Source organism: Trematomus bernacchii, unplaced genomic scaffold (genome assembly GCF_902827165.1).
Source record: "Trematomus bernacchii unplaced genomic scaffold, fTreBer1.1, whole genome shotgun sequence".
NCBI lineage: Eukaryota > Metazoa > Chordata > Actinopteri > Perciformes > Nototheniidae > Trematomus > Trematomus bernacchii.
This window is the reverse complement of record NW_022987567.1, coordinates 6,853,397-6,878,275: the sequence shown is the minus strand read 5'-3', so window position 1 is coordinate 6,878,275 and position 24,879 is coordinate 6,853,397. Positions and strand designations below refer to the sequence as shown.

At 43.0% G+C, this 24,879-nt stretch overlaps 1 protein-coding gene across 1 annotated transcript; it reads left to right on the top strand.

Moving 5' to 3' along the window:
- The first annotated feature begins 1,881 nt into the window (after nt 1–1,881).
- Nucleotides 1,882–12,059, top strand: LOC117478826 (nuclear factor 7, brain-like). Its single transcript, XM_034125736.1, has 2 exons — nt 1,882–2,014; nt 10,245–12,059. Exon 2 carries the CDS (start codon nt 10,262–10,264, stop codon nt 11,642–11,644), a length of 1,383 nt encoding a protein of 460 aa, XP_033981627.1. The 5' UTR covers nt 1,882–2,014; nt 10,245–10,261; the 3' UTR covers nt 11,645–12,059.
- Nucleotides 12,060–24,879: the final 12,820 nt, after the last annotated feature.

Below are 24,879 nucleotides of genomic sequence, written 5' to 3'. Positions count from 1 at the left end.
GGGTCCTTATCACAACTGATCAAGATGGCCAAAAGATTCTCTGCTCAGAGGGCCTTGCAAATTATTTTGAAAGAGAGAGAACCATTTGATGATGATGTAGAGCAGGGGTGTCAAATTCAAATACACAGTGGGCCGAAATAAAAAAATGGGTACTAGTCGAGGGCCGGACTCGTTCAATGTAAAAGTCATAGAATAGCAATTATTTTTATATCAGTTAGGCTATATATTGACATTTTGAGCGTATCTGAATATTGGGGGGTATGTGTGTCCCCCAATGTATATGGTAAATTCGGCCCTGGTACATTCATTGGCTACGACTTGACGCGTAAATAAAGTAGATGATCTCTGTGAGAGTAATGATGATAAGTACTGTGACTTCTGCAGACCAAAAACAAAAGACATGTATTAATATTTGTACATTTATGAACATTGATCTGATATGTGAATTTATTGAAACCTCATGCACTTTACTGTGACCTTTCTAGTTGGATGCAAACTGCATTTCATTGTACTCTGTGCAATGACAATAAAGTTTGATCTAATCTAATCTAGAGGTGCCAGTTCGCCTCATATGCACCAAACCCAACTACCCCCATCTGACACCTCTCCATGTGTATAGGTCCTGTTTGTGCACGCATGTATTTCTGCCAATAATTAAAGTAAATAATAGTTAATAACTAAACATAATTTGTTGCACGTATAATGTCTATAGCAGGGGTTTTCAAAGTGTGGGAAGGTGAGCCTCCCCTCAGAGAATATAAGAACAGCCGCGCCCCCCCTCCCAATTATTATTGCTATTATTATTATTATTATTGTTGTTGCTATAATGCAGGGGTATTATTATCCAGTGGAATGCCCTTACCTACTGGCCTAGTTAAATCAAAGTGGTTACTTATTTTTGTCTGGGCAGTGTAGTTTTACACACCATCTTATTTGACTTTCTCAGGGCAGACCCCCACAAAGAAAAAAATATATGTACACACGTAAGGTCATCATCTTAACAGTTTTTAATGCTCGAGTCATCCGTGAGCAGAGCATCAAGTTGGCATGCCTATTACAGCTGAATGCGGCGATTACCATCTTGTTCAGCAAAACGCCTCACAAACGTATTAACATCCAAAGCTTTAGTGCGTTTTGATTCAATGCTGAGCACAGCCAAACTTGACAGTCTCTTCTCTGTCATTGTAAACCGCAAATACCTTATTCCTTCCGTGTACTTGGGTCCGAATGCTTCTCGTTTTCTGCCGCCCGTTCAAATGAAATCGCCGCCAATCACATTTCCTCGCTCGCGCCAGGGTTACAAGGCTCGCGTCTTGTGCTGCATTCACTTGCACTCGGACATCAGGGATTTTCTCTGATAAATGTCCGATGAGCCACAACTTTTATTTCAAAACAAAGCTGCCAACTGGGCTGGCCAGACGCTGTCTCCTCTCTCACTTTAGGTAACTTCATTAAAAATTGATCCATGTTGCCGCTCGCATAAAGTTAGCTGAAGTTAACGAGCTAGATTTCATTGTTTCTCTTTATTTTTTTCTCACGCTGCGCCTCCCCTGAAGCTCTCTGGCGCCCCCCAGGGGAGGCGCGCCTCACACTTTGAAAACCGCTGGTCTATAGCATAACGATAGCTAATTCTCTAAATGAATGGTTGTCTTTACGTGACTGATTATGTGTTAGTATGAATACAATAATTGTGAAATCTGCCATTGTCATGAAGTCCAGGATAATTTGTTGATGGAGTGTTGACAGGTTCTTAGAGATAAATGGGTTACATGAGAGGAGACAGCGTTCAGCAGAGGAGGCGTGACAGAGCTCCTCCCTCACCTGACTCACCTGAGATAAACCAGGAAACAGTTTGTTATTCTCCCTCACTGCAGAGAGAGAGACGGACTGAAAAACAGACGATCAGATTCACCTTCAGACCAAACTAACAACTTCCTCTGAGTTCAGCTACAGGAGAGAAAAGTGGAAACTACAACACTGCTGCTTCAACCTGCGGACCCTCCACCCCCTGAAGGTGAGTCTGACTCCAAACAATACTCAAATGGCGCTTTTCCACTGCAGGACCTAGCACGGCTTAGCAGGGTTTAGTTTGGCCTTGGTAGGCCATGCTCACTTTAAAGGTCCCATGTCATGGCCATTTCTACTGATCACAATTCCATTGTTGAGGTCTACTAGAACAGATTTACATTGTTCAATGTTCCAAACTCACATTGGTTTCTCATACAGAATCTCTGTATAGTATGTGTATTCACTCTCTGTCCTAAACGGCTTGTTGGAGCTCCTGCCCCCCCCTCCCTATGAGCCCAGTGTGCTCTGATTGGTCAGCTCGCCCACTCAGTTCTGTTGAGTCCACCACCGTTACAGCGGAACATCAGTGATTATGTGTTACAATGGCGTTAGCAGCCAGGAAATGACACCAGTAATGACAAACAGATGAGAATGCTGTGTGGGGTCTGGGTGCCGTGTTGGCGGGACGTTGCGGGGCTCACTGCTCCGCCCTTTGAGGCTCGAGGAGCGGACAGTGTGAGCTGGATTACTGGTCTCGTTTCCTGGTTGCTGCGTGGGGTCTGCGAGACAGCGAGACACCGCGAAACTCAGCCTGAGCACACACACACACTCACAGCCTGGCTGTTCGCCACATAGTTCGCCAAACACTCACAGCCTGAGAAAAGATAAGGCAGTCAGTGTATGTGCCGGCAAAACTCTGCGCAGTAGCGCGGCTGAGAAAAGACAAGGCTGAGTGAGTGTTTCTCCGCGATCCCAACTCGTCTATTACCAACGTTCAGGTAGCTCTATGCTCGACGCTAAAGGTCCCCCCACTGCGTTTGATAGTGTTGCAAGGGATCCTGGTGTGTGAGGAGCTCCACGGATTGGTCCATTTGGATATGGTGATGTCACTGAGTTTACTCGCTACAGGGTGTACTTTGAGGGTTTGTGACTTTGCAGACCGTTTACATGCAGAAAAAGCTACATAACACACAAGGGGATGGGTAATAACCAGAAAAGCATGACATGGGACCTTTAAGCCGCGTTTCCATTACAGTTAGTAACTGGGGTAGTTAACGACGCAGTGTAGGCGGGGCGATCGGCTGTTCGGCGGGCGGAGCGACGCTGCGTAAAACTGCCGTGACGTTATCTTCAATGCGACACAACTCACAAAACACCATAACAATGGAGGATATGGAAGCGATCGTTTACTTGGTTCTTGGTATGTAGCTTTTTATCACAGCAAGGAGGTATAGTGTTGTCCTTTTGTATGTGTATCTTGCTTTATTATAGACAACTCAGGAGACAGCGAGTATGGTTAACTGTGCTTTATTCGCGCTACATCATATAACATACTCATATAACATTCCGGGTATTCACAACTCCGGACCAAAGAGTATGTCACAACATTACAGGAGGCAAACTTTGTTTTGGAAAAGGCTGCGTATAGCAAGACGAAATACAGAAGAAACTAACAGGAGAGTTTGGGCAATCATACAACATGTATATACATGGGTTTGTCAAATTATTTAAAAAGTAAATATTTGAATTTCAAGCCTGTGACTGTCTCTGTGTATTCTTGTATATTGGTGTGATGGTTGTATGTGTACAGTCTGTAGTGTCAAAGCAGTCTCTGAGTGCAGCTGTGCTGTCCTCTGACCACACCCGTAACTGTTTTGAAACCGGTTTGATGGCTTTTACCCTGGCTCTGTAAGCTGGTTCCAACAGAACAGTGAGGTGATCAGAAAGGCCGATGTGGGGGAGGGGGGATGCCTTGTAAGCTCCCTTGAAGTTGGTATAGACCAGGTCTAATGTGTTTTTTCCCCTGGTTGGAAAATCGACATGCTGATATATTTTAGGCAGCACAGTTTTTAAGTTAGCGTGGTTGAAGTCTCCAGCTACGATGAGAAGGCCGTCTGTGTGCTGTCTGCTGCTCACTGATGGCTCTGTACAGTTCACCGAGTGCCTCCTCTTTACCCTCGCTACTGGGGTTAGGCGGGAGGTAAACAGCCACCACAAGAATCGCTGTAAACTCCCTCGGCAGGTAAAAAGGACGGCATTTTAGAACCATAAATTCCACCAGTGGCGAGCAGTGTTGGTTAACAACAACAGTATCTCGGCACCAAGCGTCACTGGTGTACACACACACCCCGCCGCCGCGTACTGCCCCATAATAAGAACATTTGAGAAAATAACAGATCATGAAAAGAAAATCTTTCTAATAAATTAACCTCTTCTACACCGCACCCCCGATATTGGGGGGAAAAACGCGTCATCTCAAGTCAAGTCAAGTCAAAGTCAAAGTCAGCTTTATTGTCAAGAATTCTACATGTTGTACATCCAGAAATCTCGAAATATCGTTTCCCGCAGTCCTACAGTGTGACATATATACATCAAACAAAAAACAAAAAGGGCCTAGATAAACGTGGTATACATTAAAGTGGACCTATCATGCTATATTTAAATGATATATTGTAGGGCCATACCTATATAAGGTATATTTATTAGGGCTGTCAAGTTAACGCGTTAATAACAACAACAAAAAAATTAACGCCACTAATTATTTTAACGCGATTAACGCATGTGTATTTTTTGTCCTCGCCCGCCCCGTAGTTTCAGAGCGCATCGAGTTTAAAATACCATCTACAAGCTGATGCTGACAGCCCCGCTCCTGCCGCCCGTTTGTGGCAGACCACACTTCCACGCTCACCGGCAGGCCCGGACTGGCCATCGGGAGGACCGGGAGGGTGTGTGTATGTGTGGCGCGAGGCGAGGCACACCTTACGTGTTGTTGTTGTTGTTAGCATCTGGTGCTAGCTAGCTGCGCTAACGGATATAAGGAGCTGTTTCAATGAAAACAGAGGAGCGACATTTTGCCGACAACTGCGCAGAGCACTTCACTTTATGCAGGTAGCCAGACAGTGGGACATTGTACGAAAAGTCAGCACACTCAGCACGGATAGTGCGCGCAACATGATTGCAGCGTCCAGGCAGCACCCGATCGAGCATATATGCCTTGAGCTGCACATAGCTCCAATGATCCATCACAGTGTCTCTCCACACACACACACACACACACACACACACACACACACACACACACACACACACACACACACACACACACACACACACACACACACACACACACACACACACACACACACACACACACACACACACACACACACACACACACACACACACACACACACACACACACACACACACACACACACACACACACACACACACACACACACACACACACACACACACACACACACACACACACACACACACACACACACTTTGTATTGTATTATTGTATGAGAGAGGTTCCAGGTTGAATTGAGGCGAATATTTGTAATGTTCAGAGGTTGTTGTGTTTAATATTCATGAGAATATTTGTCATTGTTCAAATGATAATAAACAAACATATAAAGCATATTTGTCCACTCATATGTAGATAAGAGTATTAAAAACTTGAAAAATATCCCTCTAAGGTACATTTAGAACAGTTAAAAAATGTGCGATTAATTTGCGATTAAACACGATTAACTATGGACAATCATGCGATTAATCGCGATTAAATATTTTAATCGACTGACAGCCCTAATATTTATACGTTTCTGTTTTCAAAATACCAAACAGATCATGCATTTTAGCCATGCCTCATTTCGATCTATGTGCTGTTTGCTGTCTACGGGTCTGATTCTGCTGACCACGCCCCCCTGCAGGAGAGGGGAGCCGCTCTGATCAGCTGCTGGGCTGTCAGAAGAGTGGGAGAAAAAGAGATCTCCGTCCTCCGTGTTTTATTATATAGAGTCGTTATTCATTTGTTTTAAAGCTCAATAAATAACAAAGAAGACCTTTGACCGGCACTTTTCTAATTTTGTCCGGAAGATTTAAACTTTAACGGACATCTTGACCGGCGAAAGAAACTGAAACTGAAACTCTGCCGCACGGTCCCCTCGTTCCTTGGAAGAGGCGGAGAGGTGGGTGTTTGTCATCTGCTGGTGGACTAACCGGAGAGAAATTACAGTGCTTGCCTCGACGGGGAGGGATTGCATTGAATTAAAGCAGCGGGAGCAAACGCTTGCCTCGGGGAGGGAGAAAAAAAGCCACAGCGGAGAATAAACAGAAGGGTAACCATGGTAACTATGGGCGGGAAGTCTTCTTCGCTGCTTTTGTGGCAGACTACAGCGCCACTTACAGGCCTGGCATATGTACTACAGCGTCTCCAGCGCTTTCGAGCGGCAATGGCCGGCCGTGGCCCAACCCCACATTCCCCTGATAGGTGGAGAGTTGGCCCAATAGCCGTAGCGCCACTTCTGTGACGACATAGAAGTGTTCAAATCTGTATCAGTTTTCATCAGATCCGTTGCAGCCCCTTTTTCAGAGATTTGGGTATGGAGGAAAATAGAGAGGGTTGTGTTTTTTGACACTTGGTGAGTTCCCTGGAACACCGGGGAAACATATTCATGTATAAAAGACGTACAAAAGTGCATTTTGCATGATAGGTCCCCTTTAAACAAAACAAAGGGCCTAGATAAACGTGGTATACAGTTTAAAATGTTAATAATATATTTAAAGTGTTCAAAGTACAGTTTCAGTGCAGTAGCAGCGGAGATGGGCAGAAAAGTGACTGGTGCTGGATGAGGGAGGTTGGGTGTGTGTGTGTGTGTGTGTGTGTGTGTGTGTGTGTGTGTGTGTGTGTGTGTGTGTGTGTGTGTGTGTGTGTGTGTGTGTGTGTGTGTGTGGTGTGTGTGTGTGTGTGTGTGTGTGTGTGTGTGTGTGTGTGTGTGTGTGTGTGTGTGTGTGTGTGTGTGTGTGTGTGTGTGTGTGTGTGTGTGTGTGTGTGTGTGTGTGTGTGTGTGTGTGTGTGTGTGTGTGTGTGTGTGTGTGTGTGTGTGTGTGTGTGTGTGTGTGTGTGTGTGTGTGTGTGTGTGTGTGTGTGTGTGTGTGTGTGTGTGTGTGTGTGTGTGTGTGTGTGTGTGTGTGTGTGTGTGTGAGCATCCTGACCGCCTGGTGGAGGAAGCTGTTCCTCAGCCTGGCGGTGCCCCAGCTGAGGAACCTTCTTCCTGAAGGCAGGCGGCTGAAGAGGCTGTTGGAGGGGTGGGTGGAGTCACCCGCAATGCTGAGTGCTTTGCGGGTGATGTATATGTCCTGTAGTGAGGGGAGTGAGGCACCGATGATCCTCTGGGCAGAGTTCACTATGCGCTGCAGGCTCTTGCGGTCGGCGGTGGTGCAGCTTCCGAACCACAGCGTGATACAGCTGCTAAGGATGCTCTCGGTGGCGCCTCGGTAGAAGGACAGCATGATGGGGGGTGATGCTCCGGCTCGCTTGAGCTTCCGGATGAAGTACAGGCGCTGCTGGGCTTTCCTCGCTAGTGCAGTGGTGTTGTTTTTCCAGGTGAGGTCATCAGTGTTGGTCACACCAAGGAATTTGGTGCTGGTCACCTGCGTCACAGCAGCGCCGGGGGAAAAAACGCGTCATCTGAGGAAACAGTGTCTGAGGGCATCTTAATATTTAATAAACTATGAATGTTTTATATCCATGTAAAGGGAAGAAACTCATCTAACTGATCATTTGAAAAAAAAAAATCAAAAATAAACCCACAATGCTAACGCTGAGCCTCTGAATTAGCAACGAGCGAAAAATGCTAACAGATTACTGCACCGGAATTCACTCATAAAACCTTATTATTTATCTTTTTTGCACATCCAACACATCGTTTCACATCGTGAGGTGACACAGAATCGATGGGTACATACATTATCACTCTATGATACGAACTTGCGACTTTATAAACAAAAACAGACATCAAAACATGTGGCGCTAGGTAGCTAAAAACGCTAACATGGCTTACCTGTGTCGTAGTCTGGTCAAAAGTGGTCTTCAATGGCATTAAAACGATAAAAACGCTGCTGAAGTTAATCCATAGGTTAATCCAATGTGTCTGTGTACCTTTGAAATTATTTCTGATAATCCATAAACAATAAACCTGCTTTTCCGTTTCCAGATGTCAGAGTATAGGTTCGCTCTGATGCAAAACTGCATGCGCGAAGCCCCCACCTTTTTTTTTATACCATGTGTGTGAGTGGGGAGATTCCCCTTCGATTCTATTGGCTCTAACGGTCAGAAAGAGATGTCAATCACCAAAATCGACCAATGGGTTCCAGAGAAACGGTAAAACCCCCATTTCCACCCAAATAACCTCAGAGGTGGAGTTTGTTTTTGTTTTTACTTCGGATGTGAGTTTGTGTGTGCTCAGGATGAGTTTGGCTGTGTTTCGCTGTGTATCCTAAACAAGGAAACAACACCTCCACGGAGCTCAGCGCGATTCACAACGCCCCCACCCAATGTGAGTTTGGAAAAATGCACAATATAAATCTATTTTAGTAGACCTCAACAATGGAATTATGATCAGTGGAAATGGCCATGACACCTCTCCTTTAAGTGCTTTGACAAAAAACCCATTAAAAAACGTCATCTGTGGAAGCCGTAGTACTGTAAAAAGCATGACCAATCATTTTAGCTGGCCCGGCTAAAATAACTGGATGGCCTACCTGCCTGTCAGCCTTCCATCTGTGCACAAACTTATCTCGTGCCCTCATTGGTCATGTGCGCGTTCATGTGTGTTGGAGGAGGGGCTCTGTAAGGAAGTGGCAGATTTTTTCCGGTTGTGTATTTTCAAATTCTAGCGCACTCGAGCTGGTTTCTCCAAAATTACCTACCCCACCTTTAACACAGAGGAAATCACGATAAAAATACTTGTTACAAACAAACAGTTTAATCATCAAACAAGTGCAAATAACAAAGCAAACTATAAACATAAATACAACCGTTCCTGCTGGGCCAGATCTGCACTGTGCATCTCCCTCAGGACTGTGAGGTGCTCCTCTCCTGGTTTCCTCTTGCCTGGAAGACAATAAGATAAACCTTCTTTTTTTTAAATCACCGTAATTCAGGTGTCATAGCAGCAACAGCAATAAGAATGAAAAACACAGGACAGGTACAGGTCACGTACGGATATAAGAATAACATGTATAAGTATAAACAGAACAACGGTAAGGATGAACTAAAGACGGTTCTGGCCCTAGATGTTTACAATGATTGTGAAAGTGAATTACATTATGTCCAGCCTGTTGATAATGAATATAAATATATGTATACATATGTATGAGTATGTACAAATATACAGTCATGAAGTAAATGGATAATTACAAATGAATATAAGTATGAATAATTATGAGACCAGTTTAAAGTGCAACAATACTTAACAATGAAGAACATACAAGAATATATTAGGATGTCACACACAATTTTACGAGCTGCAACATTGATAGTGATTCTTACTACTTACTACTGGTACGTTACTTTACTTGTAACAGAGCATTTCCACACATTGGTATTGCTTATTTTACTTACTGACGATGATCTAAAGTTTAAAAAAAGTCACAATTCCAGTCGTTTTGCCATGCCTATTTCTTACTTAACTAGAAAACTGGACGTAAACAATGGTACATATGGTGTTAGCAAACAATAGCTCTTGCTAATGCTATCTGTGCTAACCGTAGCTCTTCGGGGCTCCATAAAAGCATGGGTTGTCGAACATAAATGTACGGATAAAATAGGCATGTTTGTAAGAAATGAGCTTTACAATCGATAGGGACACAACGCTTTCAAGCAAAGAACAGAGCGTTAGCAAAAACGTACCATCCTGCAGCCGTTGCCGAGTCCAAGCGTCGTTTCGTGTTGCGACGTCGAGCTCCCGCTGTATTTTTTCATCCGCAACGAGATGGAGTAACGTCTGTACCTCGTCAAACAACCACGGCGTGTTTTTTTTTGTTGCTGCCATTTCTTTATGGATTTGTTTAACGGTAGCTTGTCTGTTTTCAAAATGGTGCTTATGCGACGCTTGGGGACTGTCTCGCGCAACGATTTTGACGATTCTCTCTGACCAATCAGCAGTCGGGAGTGTTTACGTCACTAGTTTAGCATATTCAGCTCGGTTGTTGGCTCGGTAGGAACCTCGATTTTCGAGGACCAGAAAAAAAGTAAAAAAGTACCCGTGAGCCAGAACTACCCCTAGTGGAAAAGCAAAAAAAAGCGGGCCGGGCCAAACTAAACCGTGCTAAGCCGTGCTAGGTTCTGCAGTGGAAAAGCGCCAAAAGTGAATTTCAGTGAAGTCATTAGAGGAGGGGGAGGGGAGCCATGACTGACTGTATACTCCTGTCTGCTGTGTTTTCAGCTTCACTCAGAGACAACATGGCTTCCAGGTTAGAGGAAGATCTCTGCTGTCCGGTCTGTCAGGAAGTCTTTAGAGATCCTGTCATCCTGTCCTGCTGCCACAGCTTCTGTAAAGCCTGTCTGCAGAACTGGTGGGATGGGAAAGAAGTAGAGGAGTGTCCAGTTTGTAGGAAAAAATCTTCAAAGGACTTCGTTCTTAACTTTGCTTTAAAGAACCTGTGTGAGACCTTCTTACTGGAGAGAGATCAGAGATCTCCAGAGGCTCTCTGCAGTCTGCACTCTGAGAAACTCAGACTCTTCTGTCTGGACCATCAGCAGCCAGTGTGTCTCGTCTGCAGAGATTCAAAAACACATAAAAACCACAGAATCAGACCCATCGATGAAGCTGCACAGGGTCTCAGAGAGGAGCTCCAGAAGTCTCTGCAGCCCTTTCAGGAGAAACTGAAGCTCTTTGAAGAAGTTAAAGTGGAGTTTGATCAAACAGCAGGACACATGAAGGTCCAGGCTCAACACACAGAGACGCAGATTAAGGAGCAGTTTAAGAAGCTTCACCAGTTTCTAGAAGAGGAAGAGGAGGCCAGGATGGCTGCACTGAGGGAGGAAGAGGAGCAGAAGAGGAGGATGATGGAGGAGAAGATGGAGGCTGTGAGCAGAGAGATAGCAGCTCTTTCACACACAGTCAGAGCCACAGAGGAGGAGCTGAGAGCTGAAGACGTCTCCTTCCTGCACAACTACAAGGCTGCAGTGGAGAGGCTGCAGCGCCCCCTGCTGGAGGATCCACAGCTTCCCTCAGGAGCTCTGATAGACCAGGCCAAACACCTGGGCAACCTCAGCTTCAACATCTGGAGCAAGATGAAGGACATGGTGTCCTACTCTCCTCTCATCCTGGACCCAAACACTGCTCATCCAGACCTCATCCTGTCTGAAGATCTGACCAGAGTGAGACTAGGAGAGAGACAGGAACTTCCTGATAATCCAGAGAGGTTTGATAAATACATCTGTGTCCTGGGCTCTGAGGGCTTTAACTCAGGGACTCACAGCTGGGATGTCCAGGTTACAGACAGTACAGGCTGGGGACTGGGTGTGTCAGCAGAGTCTGTCCAGAGGAAGGGAGACATACGGTCTGGATTATGGAGAATAGATTTCTATGAAGGTAAATACTCAGCATGGTCACCATCAGGTCCACTCACTCGTCTCAGCCTGAAGAAGGAGCTCCAGAGGGTCAGAGTGAATCTGGACTGGAACAGAGGAAAGTTGTCGTTCTCTGATCCTGACACTAACACACACATACACACCTTCACACACACTTTCACTGAGAAGATGTTTCCATACATTTACACTTGGGAGGAAGTGAAGATATTACCACTGAAGGTGTGTGTGACAGTGGATCAGAGCAGGTAGAGATCAACAGGATCATTATATCTATGATGATCATCTCTTAAAGGGATCATTCACTGACCTCTGAACCTGTCCTCCTGCTGTCTCTTTATTCTAAACATGTTTTTATTCTTGTTGTTATTGAGTTTGATAATCTGCTTTTTGATCATACTGTCAACCTTTATTAAATTGAAACACGTGCATTTAGCAGACACTTTTATCCAAGTAACATCATGTACATCAAATATGCTGAACTGCTTCCTTTAGAGGAAATAAGAGATATATATTCTTTACATTTGAAATGATCTCACCCAGATTCAGATCTTTATGTCAGGTTATAGTTTAACCTTCTCTGTTTTATTGATTCTATGTCGTTATAAATTGTTAATTTGTTATTTGTGCATGATGGGAAAATAAATAAATAATATGTTTAATCCAACTGCGAGTTTGAGCAGCGAATCATTTATCAGATCCAAAATAAAATGCATTTTTTATTAGTTTTATTACATGCAATTTTAAACTTGTATAATCATATAAAACATACAGAGTTACTGGGTTTAAATTAACTCCCTGACAGACCTCTTCGTCAGGGAATAAAATAAATGTTTTAAAGAGATTTCTAAGTATTTAAATACAGAGTAAATGTTAAACCCAGTTTTCCCAGGAGAAGCCTAAACAGAGAGGACGACCCATTGCTGTTCAGCGTGGATTATCAAATGCACACGTTTATTAACTCTAAAGGATTTAATCTCAATCTAAAATACTGATTTCTTGGCAGCGGTGTGTTATCGAGTATTAACAACCTCTTAAACTTCTAATTTGACCAATCAGAGTTGAGTATTCAGCTAAGACGTTTAATAAAATATAATAATATATAGTAAAGTAAAATATATAATGGAGAAGATAAAGTAATGTGTGCACTACTTGAATATATAAACATGTATGTTACAATAGAGTTATTCATTAATATTAATAATGATGTCACTCAGATTATTAAAGCAGCAACAATCACATTTAATGAGAAAAGAGCAAACAGATGTTACAATGCTGTCAAATAATAAACAAACTAACATTTCTGATTAAATCAGTTTCACAAGAACAGAGGTTTCTTCAGACTGAAAACAAGTTGCTTCTTTTCCTCATTTTATTCATGTTTATTTCCTCACTGACATGACGCGTCTCAGAATAAAAAGTAGGAATAGTAGAGTCTGTTGAAACTTGGCTTGGTCGTGATTGGTCTAAAATACAGAGAGTTGTCAAACACCATCAGAATGCTACAGCTAATTCAGAATGCTGCAGCCAGACTGCTCTTCAACCTCCTCCTGTTCTCCCACTACTCCTCTCCTCCACTCCTCCACTGGCTGACAGCCAGAGGTGGGAAGTAGTGGAGTACAAATACTTCGTTTCTGTACTTAACTTCATTTTTCTGGTATCAGTACTTTACTCCACTACTTATTTTTCTGACAACTTTTTACTTTGACTTCTTACATTTTGAACCCAAATACCTGTACTTTCTACTTCTTACATTTTGAACCCAAATACCTGTACTTTCTACTTCTTACATTTTGAACCCAAATACCTGTACTTTCTACTTCTTACATTTTGAACCCAAATACCTGTACTTTCTACTTCTTACATGTTGAACACAAATACCTGTACTTTCTACTTGTTACATTTTGAACACAAATACCTGTACTTTCTTCTTACATTTTCCAAACAGGCTGGTTCCTTTAGTTTGAATGTGTGTTTGGTGGCGTGATCATTATTATTTAGAGTCATTGCGTGCCTATTGATTTGAACACGATCCGTGTATCCATCATTTCCTGGTCTTCTCTAAAGAAGAGGGACCAATGAAAACGTTGTCATGTTGCCGTTGTTCAGCATGGAAACATTCATTAGCTAACAATGACATTATTGTTCTATTAATATAAAGGGAGGTCAGGTACTCTTCAAAACAGCTGGTAGTTATGGGTACTTTTTACTTAAGTACATTTCAAAGCCCTCTTTACTTTTACTTGAGTAAAGAAGTTTAGTCAGTACTTCTACTTTTACCAGAGTATTTTTAAACACGAGTATCTGTACTTCTGCTTGAGTAAAGGATGTGTTTACTTTTGCCATCTCTGCTGCCAGTTAATGCAATAATCCAATTCAAGACACTGGTGCTGGCCTTGATTAAACTCCAGCTCGTGCACTTCACTCGGCATCAGCCAATCAGATTGCTGCTCCCACTGTGAGTGGGACCCATGGTAACCCCCAAAAACACACTATCCTGGCTCCGAAATCAGAATCAGAATCAGTTTTATTACCAGGTAGGTTGATACGTACGAGGAATTTGACTTGGTGTCGTGGTGCATACATAAAAACCAAAAATTAAAAACACAACTATTTTATGAAAAATATAATAACATTAAAAATAACACTAAAATATAGTAAAATAAAAAAAACAGTATTTACATTGAAATAAAATGAAATAAAATATGTGCAGTAATAATAAAAGACCAGATATTGTGTACATTGTGTGCATTAATGTGATGCAGAGAGTCTGCGTTGTGGCTGAGGGAAAGTGTCAGTGGGAATGAATGGTGGAACGAGCTCCTCATTGACATCAGGAAAGCAGAAACTCTGCATTTCTTCCCTCACAAACTGAAAACTGTTTCCATTGTATCTTGGCAATTCAATTCTTGCATAAAAAAAAGCACTTAAAAAAGTTATTTTAGGCCTGGGGTGTCAAACTCAATTTCTTAACCTGATAATAAACCTGATTCTGAGTCTGATTGACAATGTCATCATCCTAACATTTAGATAACAGGATTGTTTTCTTTACATCTAAAGTAAATGACATTCAATTATAAATCAATAAGAGATGAAAATAAAGCAATGTTTCAGAAACTTAACATAATATGCGAGGGTCTTTATCTTGTTGTCTCATAAACAATGGGATCAACATTAAAGAACTATTTAATAAAATAAGTGTTAAATATCTTCATTTACCTCTGTTGTTCCTGCTGTGCTGAGCTGCTTCTCACGAAGGAAAAGAGAAGTGGATCAGATAACACACACACACACACACACACACACACACACACACACACACACACACACACACACACACACACACACACACACACACACACACACACACACACACACACACGGAGGGGTCTAACAAACGGCAAAGGAACAACTGCTTCAAACGGTGAGTAACGGACACAATAAAGAGTGTGCACACTGAAGACGCCGCAATACCCCACCAGGAAGTCGGGCTCCTCCAGACTGTATGTTGGCACGGCAAGGACTTGTGTGTGTGAGGCGTTTTGAAAACCATCATTATAATCTTTAACCACTGTTTCCTATACTTTTCCCCTTTAACCCTTTGTGTCCCCCAGGTGGAATGCATACTATAGTATATGAGTACTTTATTTGGGGTATTTTAAGTATATTTTTCGTACTAGTTTTACTTGAGTGCAATAGGAATGCAGGATTTCTTCAACCTCTGTATTTATATTTAAAAAAATGGCCTTTAGTTGAACACTTTCTTTAACTCTGCTGCCACCTGCTGGTATAAGTAGTTCGTGCACCTTACACACAGACAGACACGTGATCAGATGTCTGCTTTTCATGAGAGCAACAAAATACCCTTCAAAAATAAAGGCACCAACGTCCTGCTGTGAGATTTATTATGAATTAGAACAATTCTTTATTGCTTTTTATGAAGCACTCTTGAAAAGAGAAAGGAAAAACAGATTAACTTTTAGCTTTGTGTTATGATTACTTAAATATGTGCACTGTGAGATGAAAAAGAAAAATGTATCAAGTTTAGTTTTGAACATTCACTGTGATTGGGTCTATTATCCACGCAATACACCGTATTTCATTTTCTTAATTCACATTATTTAATTTCATATTCTGTTCTTGTAAATATCATATTCTATTATATTACATGTATATAAACTTTTTGCACTACTTTTTATTTTGTATTTTTGTATTTTATTATATATGTTGCATTGTTGGAGGAGCTCAGGTCAGAAGAATTTCATTGACATTTCTACACTGTAGCTGCTGAGCATATGATGATAAAACCTTTGAATCCAACACTTTTTTCAGTGGAAAATCCTAAATTGTAGGATAGTTTGGCCATAATAATGCTTTATGATTACATTTCTAGTGAGAAGTGTATATTTTACTTTCAGAATATACCTCCAGTGGATGTGTAGGATCTACAGTATGATAGATATATTACTTTACACCCGGAAGTATGTATTGTCATTCTTATTGTCGATAAATTGAGGGATATACGCTATATTTTATTAACACCAGTATGTACTTTATACATCCACCTCGAGTGTTTGTCTCTGCACCGGAAATAATTTAATTTTAAAGTTCAACCGCATATTATATAAACTATATCAGCGCCACACCTGCGTAACACATGGTGCCTCTTATCTGAACCATTTTTTAAGCGATTTGTAATCTATTCTTGTCGACTTGCAGCCTAAATACAAAGATAAATCCACTCTCCTACCACTGCTTACCTCTAATGAGCCTTGGTAGAACTAGTGTCCGAGTCATGGGGTCCAGAACTGACTGAAGACATGTGGAACAGAGGACAGGCATGGTTCCATGTACAGGGAACTTTTTGAACCTTTCTGCAGCGATAAATAAAGAAAACAAAGAAGACATTATTAATAATAGTAATGATGGTAACAACAATAATATTAGTATAACTATTTATATAGCACTTACACAATTGCAAAGTGATTCTCACAACAAAAATAAAGAACAAAACAATATCAACAATAAAAAAACAAGTGATTATAGGAATGTTAAGAGACAAAGAAATGATAAACATTCTGAGAGGCCGACTACAAAAGCTAGACTCAATGGCTCTTGATGACATCAATGAGCAGTCCCAATAGATGCTGTGGTATAAAAAGAAATAGAATAGATCCAGATTTCTTCTATTTTGTGTTGGATGATTTGTTTTATTGATTGCTGATGGATGTATATATATAGGGTTTATTCAACAGCAGTAAAGCATTAAGTTGCTAAATTAACGTACACTGAACTGTAAAACAACTTACCACTATTTAGGAAAGGCTCTGATCAGGAGGGTTGACTAGTAGGACAGCAAAGAGGTGGTGTCATGTACAACCATTGGTAGATGTTACACCTGAAAGAAAGATAAGGAAATAAGAGAAGACAGGAGGACAAACATTTTGCTGCATATCATCTTCTCCCTCTCCACTGTTTCCAGTAGATCTCTACTGTCCAATAAAACTGAAATTCCCCAAAAAATCATATTAAAAAAGTTAAAAACAATAACTTGCTTTTGGCATTGAAATAGATTAGAATCTCACCTTTTTCCTGGATGTCAGGAAGGCCAGGAAGGCCAGGAAGTCGTTCCCTTCAAGTCTGCAACCAGTCATAGGGGTTCAAATGCAAAGCCTGAACGATGACAAGAGCGAGATTTACATTTTACAATTATATTTTTAATTCACACCAGAGCAGTGTGTACATAGGCCCTGTACAACATGCAAAGAACAGATCAAATCCCCTGACAGACTCACACACTTTGGTGATGTCCTCATCTGATAATGTTTCATTTTTTAGCAGCAAAGTAACATTACTCAAAGTACATGTATGTTTTGCATCTCCTCAACAATGGTCTGTATCATTGAGTAGAAAAAAACTGTCCCCACAATTTCAGGTAGATTAACACACATTTGTAAGAAAAGTTTACAATGAAGCACAAAAACCCTCTTTGAATTAAGCTAGCTGCCACACAAAGTACAGCGTAACATGCTAACCTTTGGTAGAGAGCTACAGTTAGCTAACTTCATGTTCAACACAACACCTCTAATGGCATTACATTGACGATTTTAAACAAAACGTAACTCTCTCAACTTGTAAGATAACGTTAAGTTAACTTACAACTTATAACTGCATCACGTTTTTCAGGAGAAACACAAACTGCAGAAAACGTTAGCTGCTAACTGTTGTTAGCTAAGACAGCTAGCCTCCTAGCAAACGTAAGGTTAAGTTAACATTAACGTAACGTTGTAAGAAAGCAAAACGAACCTTCGAGAAAGCTTTGCCTTTTACTCTCAGACTTGGTGAAATTGTGTAGTGTTGCTTACCTCCAGAAGGACTTTTAGCGCGTTTCCCAGTAGACAGAGCTGTCAGAGCGGTGCCTCTCAGAAGAGCAGCCGCTGGGCGGAGTCACAGAAACGTTCAACTGATCTTCACTCCTCGACCGTTAGTGCCAGTTAAAACATACCGCTTTGTTTCAACCACTAAGCTCAAAGTGCTCACAAAAACACACTTAACCCTTGTATGGTGTTCGGGTCTGTGGGACCCGTTTTCATTATTTATCTAAAGAAAAATGATATCCTCAATCATTTTTTCAAACTCGCACTCAATGGCCTTGGCTCATTTTCTGTGAAGAACATATATCAGAACACATTTTCAATTACCATCCACTGTACACCCCCCCTACACATTTACATTACATACAGGGTGTTCGGGTAAATCACAACTGATCAAGATGGCCAAAAGATTCTCTGCTCAGAGGGCCTTGCAAATGATTTTGAAAGAGAGAGAACCATTTGATGATGATGTAGAGCAGGGGTGTCAAATTCAAATACACAGTGGGCCGAAATAAAAAAATGGGGTACTAGTCGAGGGCCCGACTCGTTCAATGTTTATTGCAAAACTTATTGAAATGAACTTATTGCACATATTAAACCTGGAACTAACAAAGCTTAAATGATTGCCTATAAAAACAACATTAAACATTAAATAATCAGTTGCATTCATTTCTTATGATTACATTTTTCCACAGGCCAACAACAGCTTCAAAAAAACGATTTCCCTCAAAGAAAAACCAAACATGCCCTGTTGTCTCAAGAAAAAAAGTGCAGAAGGAAACATCCATGTAAACTCAGTGTGCTGCTCTGTGATGCTAGTTCAAGCCAGATACTTGGCATCTCATCTTGGGTGCAAGTTCATCAATGTTTGGGGTCAGGCTCTGAGCTGAGGAAACCCTCAGGATTGAGTGAAGGTGTGCGTGCAATATACCGGCGGGCCAGATCTAATAGTAATAGAAATTATCCTGCGGGCCGAAATTAAATCTACCACGGGCCGGATTTGGCCCCCGGGCCTTGAGTTTGACACATGTGATGTAGAGGAAGAGGAAGAGGTTTCAGAATGTGAGGATCACATTTCTGAGAATTCTGAGTCTGACAGTGACTTTGGAGAAGAGGATGAGATTGAGCACTTTAGACTGCTTTCCATGCCAGTAAATTGCAGGGCCGTAGCCATGGAGTCAACATTGGGGGGGACCAAAAATTAAATCAAAATTTGAATACTAATTTCCTGCCATTTTAAAAGAACATATTACAACATTCACTAACACATGGGATACTTTAAAACCTGTTAATGAATAAAGTACAACTATAACCATAATCATATTAAAGCATTTAAATCCATAGAAAGGTCTGTGCCACGCAATTTCAGTAGAAACAGGAACGCGCTTATCGTTGGCACTGATAAAAGACTGGCATATTCCTTCAAGGTCCAGTCTGTCCAGTTTCTTCTGGTGCACATGAAATATGGCCACATTATTCAGCCTTGTTTGACTCATCGATGATCTAAGCCATGTCTTAAGCCTCCTCAGGGAACTAAAACTCCTCTCAGCCTCTGCAGAAGAGGCAGGGACGACCAACTGAAGCCTTACTAAAGCTTCCGCCTGACCGAAGAGACCTCTCACCTCTGGCACCATTTCCCGAATAATGCTAGCAACATCTGAGCTTGTTTCATAGGTGTAATGAGCCCCCAACATGGCATAGATTACTTGGAAAAATATACCAGAACTGATGGAGGGCAAATTAAAACATGACTGACCTGCTTGGACCATCAACGCTAATTGAAGCTGGACTCCGACGTGCGACAGCGAAATACACCCCCCGGGTACAAAATAAAGGTATGCATAAACAAACAACGGCGAAACCAATTTACATATGAAAAGAATATATCATTTTGGTGAAGTTCACAATAACAGAAAATAAAGATTTTCAAGTATACAAATAGCCAAAATAAAAAAGTCATAGAATAGCAATTTAATTTTAATTTTTTTATATCAGTTAGGCTATATATTGGGGGGGGGGGGGGGGGGACACACGACATTTTGAGCGTATCTGAATATTGGGGGGGATGTGTGTCCCCCAATGTATATGGTAAATTCGGCCCTGGCACATTCATTGGCTACGACTTGACGTGTAAATAAAGTAGATGATCTCTGTGAGAGTAATGATGATAAGTACTGTGACTTCTGCAGACCAAAAACAAAAGACATGTATTAATATTTGTACATTTATGAACATTGATCTGATATGTGAATTTATTGAAACCTCATGCACTTTACTGTGACCTTTCTAGTTGGATGCAAACTGCATTTTGTTGTACTCTGTGCAATGACAATAAAGTTTGATCTAATCTAATCTAATGTAGCTGGAGAGGTGCCAGTTCGCCTCATATGCACCAAACCCAACTACCTGTAAGGTTTTAGTGTTTGTCTATCTGTCTTATTGTGACATGACTCTGCTCTATCTTTCCAGGTGTCTGCACTTCCTGTCTTTGTGTGTCACCGGTCAGACTGATTGTTGTTCCCGCCCCTGATTGTGTCCACCTGTGCCTCATTACCTAATGTGTGTGTGTGTGTATATATAGTCCTTCTCTCCCTTTGTCTTGTGTTGGTTCGTCTTGTCTCTTCATGAGATCCATGCCTGTTACCAGAGACCTGTTGTATATACCTAGTCGAACCTAAGGATTCTTTGGAATGACCTAGTAGATCCTAGAAGACTTGAAAAGCTTTGTGATCTTTATAAATAAAGAATATTACAAAGCAACGGAATCGAGCATCTGAGTTCTTAAAGAGCCCTTCGTGTCAGAACGAACCAACCAAACAAGATGGACTCAGCCGATTCCACTACAGTAAGAACGGCCCTGCAGGCGCAGGGTACACGCCTTCATCAACATGAGGGACAGCTGTCAGCAATCAACCAAGGGGTCCAGGATTTACATGCTCGTCAAGACAACTTTCAAGCTACGGTGACGACAGAAATAAATCTACTGGCTGAAAAGATGCGGGACATACTGACTCACCTCGTGGCAAACCCTGGTGTTCCTGCGGCAGAGTTTTCCGGTTCAGCGGGGGTCGGGTCTGCTGATATCCCCGTTCAAGTACCCATGCAGTCACCTACGATCCGTCTCGCTTCGCCGGAGAGATTCTCCGGAGACTCTGGAAACTGTCGTCCCTTCCTGGTACAGTGCGATCTCCACTTCAAACACCAGCCCGCAGCATTTCCCACCGATCAAGCTAAAGTAGCTTTTATTGTCTCTCATCTGACGGGTAGAGCGGAAGCCTGGGCAACAGCGGAGTGGTCCCGGTGCTCGCCTGTTTGTCAGTCATTGGAACTGTTCTTGGATACCATGAGCAAGATCTTTGATCAGATATCACCCGGGAGAGAGTCAGCGAGAGCCCTGGTGAACATTAAACAGCGGCAGAGGAGAGTGGCGGATTACGCAATTGATTTCCGTACTCTGGCAGCGGAGAGTGGGTGGAACTCGGCGGCTCTCTTTGATGCTTTCCTGCATGGGTTAGCGGATCCCATAAAGGATCAGTTAGCTCTATTACAGCTGCCTGAAGATTTGGACTCGCTCATCGCCATGGCTATCCGGGTTGATCAACGTCTAGCTGATAGACAGCGGGAAAAGGGAAGGAATGCAGTATCCACTCCACCTTTCAGACGGGAGTTACCGAGGGAATACTACACTTGGCAGAGGAATTCCCAGACTTCATCTCCAGAGCGACCAGCGCCTCCTATCGCCGCGGAGGAACAGATGCAGCTCGGAAGAGCCAAACTCACGCCGGAGGAGCGCCAGCGCCGTCTACGGGAGCGGCGGTGCTTCTACTGCGGCCAGCAGGGTCATGTTTCGGCAGCCTGTTCGGCAAAAGATCAGGCTCATCAGCAGGAAGGAAGACGCTGGTGAGCCGAGTGACTTCCTTCGACTCTCCAGTCAGAAAATTAATGCAGGTACGAATCAAGCTTGGGGATAAGACTGTGACTCAGGATGCATTAGTCGATTCTGGGGCTGATGAGAGTTTGTTAGACTGGGAGCTGGCTAAGAGTTTGAATTTAAAGGTTGTACTTTTAGATCAGCCCTTAGAGGCTAGTGCTTTGGACGGCCGCCTTTTATGTACAGTTACTCATCGCACTGAGCCCATGGTATTAGTCGTAGATCAGGAACATCGAGAGCAAATTAGTTTTCACTTATTTAACTCTGCTCAACATCCTCTCATTTTGGGGTACCCATGGCTTGTTAAACACAACCCTCACGTTGACTGGCAGACAGGAAAGTTGAAAGGGTGGGGGGTTGAGTGCTCTCGTTCATGTTTAACCAGTGAAACAGGGTTGAGTAGCAGACCTAGTAACTTTAAGCAGGGGTCAGGTAATAGCAGTGACATTTGTTCTAAACCTTCTGACTTTCCTGACTTGTCTAAAGTTCCTGGTTGCTATTCAGACATTAAGGAGGTGTTTAACAAAACACGAGCTACTTCATTGCCTCCCCATAGACCGTACGATTGTCCCATAGAACTTCTGTCGGGCTCTACTATTCCCAAGGGACGGCTGTACTCTCTTTCTGGGCCAGAAAGGGAGGCCATGAAGACATATATCGATTCTTCACTCAAGACTGGGTTGATTCGGACATCTTCATCCCCAGCAGCGGCAGGTTTCTTTTTTGTGGGAAAAAAGGACGGGACATTGAGGCCCTGTATTGATTATAGTCCGCTAAATCAGATCACGATCAAGAACAGATATCCCCTTCCACTCATCTCTACGGCATTTGAACTATTACAGGGAGCTAAGATATTTACCAAGCTTGACCTAAGGAATGCTTATCACCTTGTGCGCATCCGGGAGGGGGATGAGTGGAAAACAGGTTTCAATACACCTACGGGACATTACGAATATTTGGTGATGCCTTTTGGACTTTGTAATGCACCTGCTGTTTTCCAAGCTCTCATTAACGATGTGTTAAGAGATTTCCTGAATGTTTTCTGTTTTGTGTACCTCGATGATATTCTCATCTTTTCTCCAGATGAGAATACTCATGTTAACCATGTTCATCTTGTTCTTCAAAGACTCCTGGCTAATCATTTGTTTGTGAAAGCCGAAAAATGTGAGTTTCATGTCAACTCAGTATCATTTTTGGGCTTTGTGATTTCCCCTAACAAGATGGAAATGGACCCAGCAAAGGTCAGTGATGTGGCAAATTGGCCTACGCCAAACTCCAGAAAGAAAGTTCAGCAATTCTTGGGGTTTGCTAACTTTTACAGACGTTTCATACGCAATTTCAGTGCTATTGCCTCTCCTCTCCATTCCCTTACCTCTCCCCATGTTCAGTTTGTGTGGAATCCACAGGCAGAGAAATCCTTCATGGATCTGAAGAGGAGGTTCACCACAGCTCCTATCCTGACTGTACCTGATCGCAACCGACAGTTTGTGGTGGAAGTAGACGCCTCTAACGATGGCGTTGGAGCTATACTGTCTCAGATGTCAGCGGGGGACAATAAACTTCATCCGTGTGCCTATCTCTCCCGTAAGCTATCTTCTGCTGAGAGGAATTACGACGTGGGAAATCGGGAACTCTTGGCTGTGAAGATTGCTTTGGAGGAGTGGCGGCACTGGTTGGAGGGAGCGGAGCAGGATTTCCTGGTATGGACAGATCATAAGAACTTGCAGTACATCAGGAGGGTAAAGCACTTGAACTCCAGACAAGCCAGGTGGGCTTTATTCTTTAACAGATTTAGCTTCACTCTGTCTTATCGACCTGGTTCTAAGAACGGGAAACCGGACGCTCTCTCCAGAGTTTTTGATCCGGAGCCAGTTCCCAAGACTCCAGAACCCATTCTGCGGTCAGACCGGGTGATCGGGAGTGTGACCTGGCCCATTGAAGCTAAGGTAAAACAGGCTAATGGAGAGAATCCTGTCCATAAAGGTTGTCCTCAGAATCGCCTGTTTGTTCCTAGGACACTTCGTTCTCAGGTGATTCATTGGGCCCATACATCTGTCCTTTCATGTCATCCTGGAACCAAGAGGACCCTTTTTATGGTGAAACACAGATTCTGGTGGCCTGCTATGTGGAAGGATGTTGCAGAGTATGTGGCAGCTTGTCCTGTGTGTGCTAGAAACAAGACATCTCGTCAAGCTGCGGCAGGTCTTCTTCAACCTCTGCCCATTCCCCACAGACCATGGTCGCACATTGCGTTGGACTTTGTGACAGGATTTCCACCTTCGGCAGGTAATACCACAGTACTCACAGTCATTGATCGTTTTTCCAAGATGGTACATCTCATCCCCATGTCCAAATTACCTACTGCCAAAGAAACTGCACAGGCCATGTTGTCCCATGTTTTTCGAATACATGGTTTCCCTAGTGATGTCGTTTCAGACCGAGGCCCACAATTCGTTTCACGTTTCTGGAAGGAGTTTTGTCGCCTGATCCAAGCCACTGTGAGCCTGACATCCGGATACCATCCCCAGTCAAACGGCCAAGCGGAGAGGATGAATCAGGAAATGGAGACATGTCTGAGATGCCTGGTGTCCCAGAAGCCTACCACCTGGAGCAAACATCTGATCTGGGTTGAGTATGCACACAATACCTTACCCACATCAGCCACCGGAATCTCTCCTTTCCAATGTGTCCATGGATACCAGCCTCCATTGTTCCCGGAGCTCGAGCAAGAAGTTACCGTACCATCAGCACATGCTCTGGTTCGCCGCTGTCGCCGGGTATGGAAGGGTGTTCGCCAGATGCTGCAGAGAAGTGCGACCCGCATGAAGAGTTTGGCCGACCGAAAACGACGTCCATCTCCTAGATACAAGGTCGGACAACGAGTGTGGTTGTCCACCAAGGACCTTCCTCTTCATGTCGCCTCCAGGAAACTGGCCCCCCGGTTCGTTGGTCCATTTCCCATTTCAAAGGTTATTAATCCTGTTGCTGTTCGCCTATGTCTCCCAAAGTCTCTCAAGGTCCACCCCACGTTCCATGTCAGCAAGCTGAAACCAGTTTTAGAAAGTAGACTGGTTCCCTCCTCCACACCACCTCCACCTCCTCGGGTCATCGACGGAGGTATCGTCTATACAGTGGAAAAGATACTGTCAGAAAGAAAGCGGGGTAGAGGGAGACAGTTCCTG

Excerpts from the sequence above, each read along its gene's own strand:
- LOC117478826 (XM_034125736.1), top strand. The coding sequence starts at position 10,262 with ATGGCTTCCAGGTTAGAGGAAGATCTCTGCTGTCCGGTCTGTCAGGAA.